At 38.8% G+C, this 10,462-nt stretch overlaps 1 protein-coding gene across 4 annotated transcripts in view; it reads left to right on the forward strand.

Moving 5' to 3' along the window:
- The window catches only part of slc20a2 (solute carrier family 20 member 2), a 73,576-nt gene extending 70,471 nt beyond the window's left edge, over nt 1-3,105 (forward strand). For 3 of the 4 annotated variants that reach the window (XM_047380804.1, XM_047380803.1, XM_047380805.1), the window contains exon 11: nt 1,165-3,105. In XM_047380804.1, the coding sequence (XP_047236760.1) occupies nt 1,165-1,329 (165 nt within the window). In that variant the 3' untranslated portion in view covers nt 1,330-3,105. The remainder of the gene's footprint in view (nt 1-1,164) is intronic. The other variant, XR_007040554.1, reaches the window with a different exon arrangement.
- The last annotated feature ends 7,357 nt before the right edge of the window (nt 3,106-10,462 follow it).

Consider the following 10,462-nt stretch of genomic DNA (forward strand, 5'->3'; position numbering starts at 1 on the left):
TGGGGTGACAAGTTTGTTGTCCTAAAATAAATTAATCTTAAGATGCAGTAATTTAATCTATCAGTAAACAATTTATAAAAAATCATACTTTAATTTGAGTATATTTTTATTTTTAATTAAATCTCAGATATGTGCCATGTTAGCTTCCTCTGACAATCACTTATTCCTCAATCACATTTTTTTAATTATGCCTTTTAAAGTTAATTAGACATTCTAGTATTTCCTAATCAGTAATAAATGACTTCATTGGTGTAAATGAGTCCATGCCCATTTCATTTAGCCACCAGCCGCTATGCTAGATGTATTTTTCTGTACCACACATGCATCAACAAACGTGTGGTATACACATGCCATCTTGGCTGTGTGTAGATTTTAGGCGAATTGGTGACAATAGTCCACAAAGACTAAATATGTTGGAGAATCTGCGATGCAAGGGTTCTGGTTCTCTTCCAAAGGCCCTGGAGTCTTGTTACAGTACATGAAGAAATACCAGGACATTTTAAATAAATAAAAACGCTGATTAAGGGGTCGTCACTGGGTGTAATTCTCCAAAACATATGGCTAAATCAACAAAGAAATGTTCAGTAGATACAAAATCGGTTCCCAGATCTAAATCATGGTGAAAAGCTGTAGGGTGAGCTGAAGGAATGAGAGGACAAGGACTCTGGACAATCGAGAGACATTGTGTTAAAATATATAGTCTAAGATCCTTGTACCTGTATGATACAACCTTATGTTATAGGACAAATGCTGTCCTGTTGGCAAAAAGAAGACTCCACAAAGTATTAAAAGCAGGGTTATCAATAAGTGTTAAACAATTGTTAAAAACAATTATTTCTTTGGGTAGGATTTTTTTCCTCTCTATTCTAAAAATGTCGATTTTTTTCAAAACTTTTCAGCGTGATAACATCTGAACGTTAGAAAAGATGAATTTATTTGAAGGTTCATTACAAACCTTTACCAGAGGTGCCAATGAATTTTTCCACAACTATTTGTGTGAACTGAGCAATGATGCTTATGTCTGAAACAATCTGACCACACAGCAAGCCTCAGTCCTGAGGACGGCAAAGACACCCTGCAGCTCTTCGCCGACTCTGCAGCCTTAAACAAGTTCAGTTCTGCTGCTGATTGTCTCTCTTCTTTCTCTCCATTCGCGGCCTCCAGGTGGGCTCGGTCGTAGCTGTGGGCTGGATCCGCTCCCAGAAAGCCGTGGATTGGCACCTCTTTCGGAACATCTTCCTGGCCTGGTTCGTCACGGTGCCTGTGGCCGGCCTGTTCAGCGCCGCCGTCATGGCCCTGTTCGTCTACGGCATCCTGCCCTATGTCTGAGAGGGACGTGGCTGGGAGGGCAAGCAGTGGAGAAAGGAAGAGGAGAGTCAGAGAGGGGGAAAGCTAGAAAGAAATCGTAGCATGGGTGTTGATGATAGAAGGTGAGCAGGACAAGGAGTGAGGAAGGTGAAGGAGACGAGTAGGAGGAAGCTCCAGGGGTTTACAGATGGACTTTGGTTGTACTGTGGAGGATGTTAGGAGGGTTGGTTCCCACACTGCCTGGCTCTATTGTCCAGGAATCCTCTCAACTTCTTTGAGTTTTAATCAGTTCATATTTATTCTCTTTTTGGGGGCAAATGCAACATGCAGTCTGCTGTACATACAATAATAGTAATCCTACCTTTTAATTTAAAAAGAAATCAAGGATTAAAAAAAAATAACCATACCAGTAAGCACATATCTAGTATCTGAACAAGGAAAAAAATGTACATATTGTTGTTCTGATCTGTTGTATTACAGCTTGCTTCGGCACAAAAGAATTAAGAAAAGATATGCGTGTGGTTAACCAACCCTACCATCATGTCAGTTTTTAACACGTCAGCCAGGTACAACCGGGGCCAAAAGGAAAGGACACTTCAGAAAAAGAGGGCTGTGCAACTTTGTTTTTGTTTTCCACATAATATCATAGAAACCTAATTTACTCATGAGTTTGATTTTCTTTTTGTGGAGAGCTCCTGTATGTGTTTTGAGATGAATCTCATATTTTTTAATGATGTATTATAATGTAATTTGTACTGTAAATACTGTCCCCTAAGGAGTTTGGCAGTGGGATCCTGGTTTGTTTTTAGCGTTGTAGAGAGGAAGGGGGGAGGCTCTTCATCATCGTGTAAGCTTCATGCTCGTGGTTCAGAAAGAAAAAAAATATTTTCTGCGGTTTGATTGGAAACAGCTCAGTTTGAGGAAATGAAGCAAAAAGGTTGGGTTAGGTTAGGACAGAGAGGTCGTTCTCCTTGGAGTCGATCCATGCCAAAGTCAACATTTCAGCATGCCAATTTAGAGCCAAAAAATGCCAAAACACTAAAGCTGAGCTGAGGCGTACAAGCGCACACTGACGAGGTCCCATAACATATCTTTATCCTTATGCCTTTATTTTCATACATAAAGCTGAGTCACTGTCATATCAAACCCTACTTTCATATAATAAACGGTGTCATATCGAACATTAAAACATGAAAACGAAGAGGACTCTGCTCCAGCAAACGGCAGCATAGCTCCTCAGTGTTTTAGAAATGCAGAGGCATCTTCTACCCACCGGTGCTAAAGGTTCAATTTGATTCTATACAGTCAGAGTGAAGGCTCACTTACAGCCTGGTGCAGGTTTTCAGGTTGCTCGTAACACTAAATATCACAAGACGTCTGTCTTAAAGAGATGGTTCTGGTCTACTGACGTGAGGCTATGTTAAAAGTTTGTAAGCAGTTGATTTTCTTCCTCCAGAAAATAACTTTTCTCTAATCCTTTATTTTTTTTGATGCTGCCTTGAAATCTGCAAGTTACATGAGACTCTAGCTGCAAGTCAGAAAACCAGTAGGATTTGCCAGTTATTTTCAAGGTGCAATAGTTACAATGCTGCGTGAGACAAATACTGTCAGAAGCGCTTAGAAACGGTTTATATCTCCACCAATCACATGTTATATGCCTGGCAGCCATATTGGATATTGAACCTGGGGCTGTTGAGATGCTTCTGGCTCCCAAAGACAACATTTTGATTTCAGGGGGGGTTCTTGTTCCATTTATGACTTAGATTTTAGAAAATCCTTTTAACACGTATAACGGTCAACTTCATTTTACATAAATCCCAATTAGCTGGTACCAGAGGCTAAAGCTAATGAAACTTTATCATCCATTTCATACCTGTAAACAAACCATTTTGAACTGATGTACTTAACTATTACAAATTAGTTTCTTTTTCTTGTGAGGTAATAATATTTTGATAAATTCTTTAAATGACCATAAAAATATTTTAAACTCAGTTTAATTAAATTGAATATTATTGAACACTTTATTTCCATTGACCTTGCTTCTAATCTTTGCCTGGGCAAACTAAGTCTTACAAAATACTGCAGTGATCATGATCAAACCGAAAAATAATTGAGACATGTCGTAGGTGAAATGGTTCCTTTCAAATAGTTTCTTAAATCTCTGCATCCTCTGCCATTTAGAGCACCTCACTGGTCCTGAAATAAGCAGATCGCTTTGAGTCTACTTCCCTCAGTAACAACTTCAACAACCCGAAGACCGTTTTTGTTAGCGCAGCCTGGTAGCGCTGAAAAAGATCACTGGGCAGGAATACAGCTGAAAATCTGCCCATTCCAACAGGATGATTTCTCAGTGCATATCTACTAGTTGGAATGCTAGCATTATGGTGGATTTAAGCTTTTTTAAATTTAAAAAAATTGCTTTTTCCAAAATTCCATTTTAGATTTTAGGACTATAGGAGTCCGCTTTAAACATGCTTCACTCAAATGAGCAGTGAGTTTCAGACTCTGGATCAACTTGTTTCCATTTATCCTAAATGAAGATGCCTATAATCTGTTTACAGAGCCCCACTCCAGAAATCCTGAACTATTCCTTTAACCTCAGTCTGTCTGAAAGTTAAAATGATTTATAAAACAAATTGATCATCACCAGCTTTTAACACGAGATCACCTATGTGACCTACGGATTAATAAAGTCTAAAGCTATTTTTGTTTGAACAAACTCTATGCCAGCTGTGGGATGATTTTGTTGTTTTTGTGGTGTGTTTCCTGTTTTTATTTTTTATTCATGAACAAATCTATGCTTAAGTAGCCACATGCCTTGTAACGTGTTTTACTTTGTGCAGAGATGGTAAAATAATTCAGTACTGTGATGTTTACATTGTAACCATGTTGTAGAGTATCTGTTTTAAAAAACAAACTGTTGCCTAATGATGCCAATGAAAGACAAACTATTAACCATGAATTTTTAAGTGCAAGTAAAAAAACAAAATACAACCAGAAGTGTCTAGAGAGAAAGCATTGAGAGGAAATGTATGTGATTACTTTTTTTTTTTCCCTGTCGTTTTTGCAGTAGTGCTAATCATGATCCCTGTCACTTTACATTGCTACTGCAATGTGTTAACAGTACTTGTGTGGGTGCAATTCAGCGATGAAAAGAATAACTAGAGAAATCTCATCAAAACTATATATTTTTCTACCATATCTGAGTTTTAACCTGGGTGAGCTTCCACGCACTTTTAGAGGGAGACTCTGTGGGCTTGAAGTGGGGAAAACTGTGCGTGTGGCACTACCTCTGAGTCCAGTGTCTTCCTCTAACAGGTAGATTGACGTGTCGGTCGCGAGTAGATCAGAGTTTGAAATGACCGTTTTTATTTTTGAACTATAGTTGAAAACACTTTGTAATTTTGTTTCCCTACTGCTTTGACTTTGGCAATGAGCTGCTAGAGGACAGCTTCTCTTAAAGCTACATATTTGTAGATGAGAAATGTGTCTAAAACACAAAAAATATGTCTGTGTGCGGGTTTGTTCCATCGTTTTTGAGCCGCTGACCCCTCTTGCAGCTCATGACCTTGTTATCAGAATCAGAAAAGCTTTATTGCCAAATACGTTTTTGGACATACAAGGAATTTGTTTTGGCGTAGTCGGTGCAATACAATACAAATTAAACAGTATAAACATATCTACAATATAATATAAATATATGTGCACAGTTTTAAGTGAGTGAGAGTAAATATAGAGCAGTATTGGGTGCGAGAGCAATACAACAGTGCAGGTGATCATTGTGCAATTATGGCAGTGCAAGTAAAGCAGGAGTCCACATTATGCCACAGATCGTGCTGCACATAGGTATGCACAGGGTCGGCAAGTTCACTTCCTCATGATTTCTGCCCTGTGTTGTAAGGCGTGTGTGGAGTCAGTGCACCTCTACAGTCTTTAAACGGTTAGCGTCAACGAAGTTGCCATGTGCAAAAATATATGCAAAACAGAACATTTTCCCAGTATTATTGTTAATTTCCTTTCAGAACTACTTGCTCATACTTTGGATTTAAAAGTTGAATGCATCCCGTTCAAGACTTGCAGGCATACAATAAAGGCAGTTAACTTTTGGACTGTGGAAAAGAGCCAGAAAAATTTTGTGCGGAGATAACGCCACACAAAAAAAGCCTCCACTGAGATTTGAACCTGCAACCTTTTAGCGGGGAGACGAGTGTTAACTGTGGAGAACAGTAATGAGTATGTCAATTGTAATCAACACATAGAGGTACATCTCATTTTACAGAGACGAGATTATTTATTTCGCAGCGCCCTTTACAGCTATTAGCACTCCATTAAAATGTTTTTTCTATTGCAGTAGCATATATTCAAACTGAATGGTAGCAATAGAAATGTTGGAACTTATCACTGTGCCACTGTTTTTTTTTTTTTTTTTTTAGATTATACATTTTGTAATTGATACAAATTTTAATTATCCCTCTGAATGCATTTTCCTGTAGCCATTTGCAGACTTGTGAAGATCAGCTGATCTCTGCTCTTGAATGATATGTTCATGTGTCTTTCCCATTTAAAGAGTGGCTCCAGAGAGAGATGGGCTTCTGTCTCATATTTGTACCCCTTGGAAACAGAAGGTCATAATTAAAAGTTGGTAGACACTTACTATGTGAACGTATAAATTACAAGAATGTGTTAGTTACATGTGTTTTTATAGAGACTGCTGGAGACGACAATAAGCAAAGGCAATTCAGTTTTTTATTATAATTGCTTCTTAGCATTGGAGTTCATTCCCCACACCGAAAAAAAAATGTACTGAAAGGATGAATTGTATTTTTTTCAGTGTGAGATTATGCTACTGTAATAAAAGTGATATTCAAGTCTCTACACATTTTTACTGAGGGCAATACAAATGGAGGGAGCTGTAGTTCATAATGCTTATTCACAAGAAAAGGTGAAAGATGTGCTGTTGTTGAACATCATTATCATGATATATTCTAGCTCATCTTTTGCTTAAAGTGAACATCAACACTCTGTGCAAGCCTCTTGTGCAACTCGCTGCCTCTTTCTTTCTTTGATCTTCGTGCATTCTTAGTCCTGAAAGACCTAAAGGGGCGTATGGCTTAGTTCCGGGAGGAAAACGATTTTCTGAAAAGATTTACATATTGTTTGTGGAAGTACTATGACAACTGTGCACAAACTATTGCAAAGCCACCCCAAGACAGAAAACCTAAAATCTAAATGAAAACCTATTTTTCAGTTCAATCCAGCGATCTTGAACGACTAAAAATAGATGCAGCCACTAGATGGCACAGATTGACACTTTCCTCCCCATAAAGAGGGGGCATCATTTTAGCAACTGATTAAATTGCCATTGAGGAAGTAAGTGGGCTTCTGTTGCATTATAATAATTTTATAGACCGAAACTAAACAGAATGCCATTTTCTTCTCTCTGAATGTGCAACACAAGCGGTTTGTTCTGAAAGTGCAACCTCATCACTGGACTGGCGTAATAGCGCCCTCTCATGGTTGTATAGAACCAGCTCTGTCAGATAATACAGGAGGGGGGAATCTGGTTAAACGCTTCAGACCTTCATCTGAATAATGCGTGCTATCTATCTTCTGTTTCTCTGGTCGTTTTTGTAATTGAACGTACTCCTTAGCCGGCCTGCAGGCTTCGCAGCTCTGTGTCGTCTTACTGTTTACTGCTTCTCAACTGTCCAGTCCTTTAAAAGTTAAGAAAAAACTAAGAAATTCAGGATAAACTGTAGCCTGCTTGAACAAAAAACGGTCTTCTGATTTGCATATATCGTACTGTAATGTTTTATTTAATATTTTTAGTGGAAAAAATGTCATTTAAATTAAAATATGGGAATTAAAATTACAAAGAATACAAAAAAAGCAGAGTTGTGTCTTTATTTTTGGAGTGATGTCTATACACTGAAGAGTCAGTTTCTCAAAGATTCATGCAAGTAAATAATTGTCAAATAGTGGTTTACATGTTATATGAGATCTACACAGATAAAATTGTCTTTGTTTTGTACAAACTGAGGGCTAAATAACTAAGTTTTGTTTAAAAAGAGTCTCTGAACAAAGGCAGAGTGGATTTTACTTTTTTTTTAATTTTCCTTCCCAACCCTGGAGACCTCTGCTGCATGCCTTCCCCCTCTTTCCATCCCACTTCCTGTCTACCTACTTTGGGAAAATAAAAATAAAGTCCACAGACTTACAATTACTTGTATCTTTTGAATCTTTTCACAGTTTGTAACGTTGTGTCCACAAACTTCAGTAAATATTAGTGGGATTCATTTTATGAAGTAGAGGGACAAATGATACATGGGGTGCATTTGCATTTAGTGTTATTAAATCAACCACCTTTGGCTGCAAGTCTTTTGTGGTGCATCTCTACCATCTTTGCACATCTAGACATTGAAATGTCTAGTGAACAATTTCCAGGTCTTACCACAGGTTCTCAAATGAATTTAGGTGTGAATTTTGACTGGGACACTAACACATGAATATGCCTTGATTAACCTGTGGCTGTCCATCCTCGTCCTCAGTGCACACTACCCTGCATGTTTAGGTGTTTCTCTACTGCCAAACACATCTGACTTTAAAAAAATGGTAGACTTACAGGCTTCTGCTGCATTTGATGGCACTGATCTAAACACTTCCACAGTAGCTCTGCCTGTATTTTAGGGTCTTTGTCCTGCTGGAAAATGTACCCAGTTAAAGGCTTTTGCAGCCTCTACCAGGACTTACTCCATCTTCCCATCAACTCTGACCATCTTCCCTATCCCTCTTCAATAAAAGCATCCCCACACTATCATGTTTAATAGTGGGTATGGGGTTTAGAGTGATGATTAGTACTGGTTTTCTTCTGCACAAAATTTTGTAGGAGGCCAACCTTTTAACTTTGGTCTCATCTTTCACCAGAACAACTTCCTGTCTTGTAGTTCTAGACCTTTCCACTGTGTTCCTTGGTCTTCGTGATTTCTTTTTTTTCAGTAATGTTCTCAAACAAACCTCATAAGATTAAATTACACATGGATGGAGTGTATTGATTTACTGATTTCGGTGACTCCTTAAGGCACGGGATTATAGGGACATCAGATTAAAAGGTGCATCCCACATGTTTTGTATTTTTCTTTGTAAAAAAAAAAAAAAGCCATGGATTTTCCTTTCATTTCACAGTTATATACCTCATTGTGTTGGTCTGTTACATAAAAATACACTTAAAATGCATTGCGGTTTGTCGTTGTAATTTGATAAAATGTGGAAACGTTAGAGGAATACTTTTGCAAGGCATTGTATGTGGCTTCATTTGCCAGAAGTAGTATATAGAAAATGAATAAAAAAAAAAGAGATCAAATTTAGTAATCTCCCAAAAAAAAAACTATTAAATGTATGAAAAAGAAGTACAGTACATTCCCTACGCTCTGCTTTTTACATGTCTGTCTGAGATCTGAGTCACATACACCCAAAGGCCCCCCCAGAGCACGGAAACCCTGGGAGGACCACTGTCGGGGGTACCGCAAATGTCCCCCCGCCCCAGAGAAGACCAGAGCAGAGGAGAGCTCCAGGGGAACCACCTGGCAGCCACAGTGCAGAAGCACCTGGGAGCTGCAGCAATGAGCCTACAGGGCCCGCCAGCAGCTGTCTATGTTGTAGCAGATCCAGCCATGGACCCAGAGATCTGAGACCCCGGGGCACATCGCTCCCCAAGCAGAGTCCCGACAGAGCCAGGGGCCCCAGGCAAGCAGCCACCAGGAGTGAGCCGGCACACAGCATAACACCCAGCCCTGAACACCGAGAATCAAGAATACACCAGTGGGCAGAGACAACAGCCACCGGCAGGGAGTGTGGCCGGGAGGATAAAGGCCCCACATTTGATGGGGGGCCTAAACTGATCTAGGAGAGGGAGCAGCCCAAGACCCAACCTGACACAAAAAACAGGCACACACAATCACACATTCCTACCCTCATGCTTACACATAAAAACACTCACACCTGTGGGTGTGAGTGGGTAAATTGGACGAACTGACCATAAACATAGAGTTTATCTACAGCCACTGTAGCTCTAGTGCCTTCTGTGATTTATTTTTTCCTGATTGGGAATAATACTCTCCTCCGATCGAATATCTTCTTTGGAAACTGGTCAATTACTCGTTCCCCGTAGCTCTCTGACCTGTACGTTTTTCTTAAAAAGGCAAGTCATTTTAGCAGAATTGAGTCTGTCGTCCAGGCAGAGGCGATAGAAGTTTAAATTATGAGAATGTAAATAACTCGGTTGCCTGGAAGACAGAAAACACTCAATACAGAGTAAGGCCGTGTGCATGAGAGCATAGTATCCTACAGCTACCGACCCGGATAAAGGCTGCATGAATCTGCCACATCTTTTCAGGCTGTTCTTATTTAGATCTTGGCACAGATTGTTCTCTTACTTTCCCAGCAGCATGTCTGTATCTGCTGGGTTTAATTTAGGAACCCTCTCCAGTAATGCTTATAAAAAAAGATAAATGCTGGATTAATTCCTGTACACAGTAAGTGACACATACATTTAACAGGATAATGATCCCGATTCATGTCAGTTAAATCAGTAACCAAAAAGAAATAGAAACCACAACCGTCCTGGTGTCTGGGGCTTTGAAAAGCTTTTATAATGGTGGAGTGCACTGTTCCTGTTTTGTAAAAGGTATTTATTTGTGGTTTGTCATCCTAATTAACAACAGGAAGTTTTTTAGCTGGTTATAAAATGTGGCTTTTGCACAACATAAAAGCTCCCATCAGGGAGTCGATTATAGAGCTCAAGGTTTGTAGCCATGATTTAACTCTAAAATCCAGATAAACATGTCTGTGATCTGTTCCATTTATTCTGGAAGCTTCTGTCATTTTTCACTAAACATTTTTTAACTTTATAATATAGAAAATTGGCTTGAGTTTATGTTAAACCTCAGACACTGGTGTCTTGCAAAAGTATTAATACTCCTTGAACTTTTTCACATTTTATTACTTTATAAACAAACTTGAATGTAAACATCTGAAAAGTGTGGCTTGCTTTTGTATTCAGTCTAGTTTATTCTTTTCCTCTAGATTTATCCAGTTTTTGCTTTTTTTTCACACAGACATTTTTGAGATAATCAAATAAATTTTAATATCAAACAAA

This window comes from Girardinichthys multiradiatus, chromosome 12 (genome assembly GCF_021462225.1).
Source record: "Girardinichthys multiradiatus isolate DD_20200921_A chromosome 12, DD_fGirMul_XY1, whole genome shotgun sequence".
Classification (NCBI taxonomy): domain Eukaryota; kingdom Metazoa; phylum Chordata; class Actinopteri; order Cyprinodontiformes; family Goodeidae; genus Girardinichthys; species Girardinichthys multiradiatus.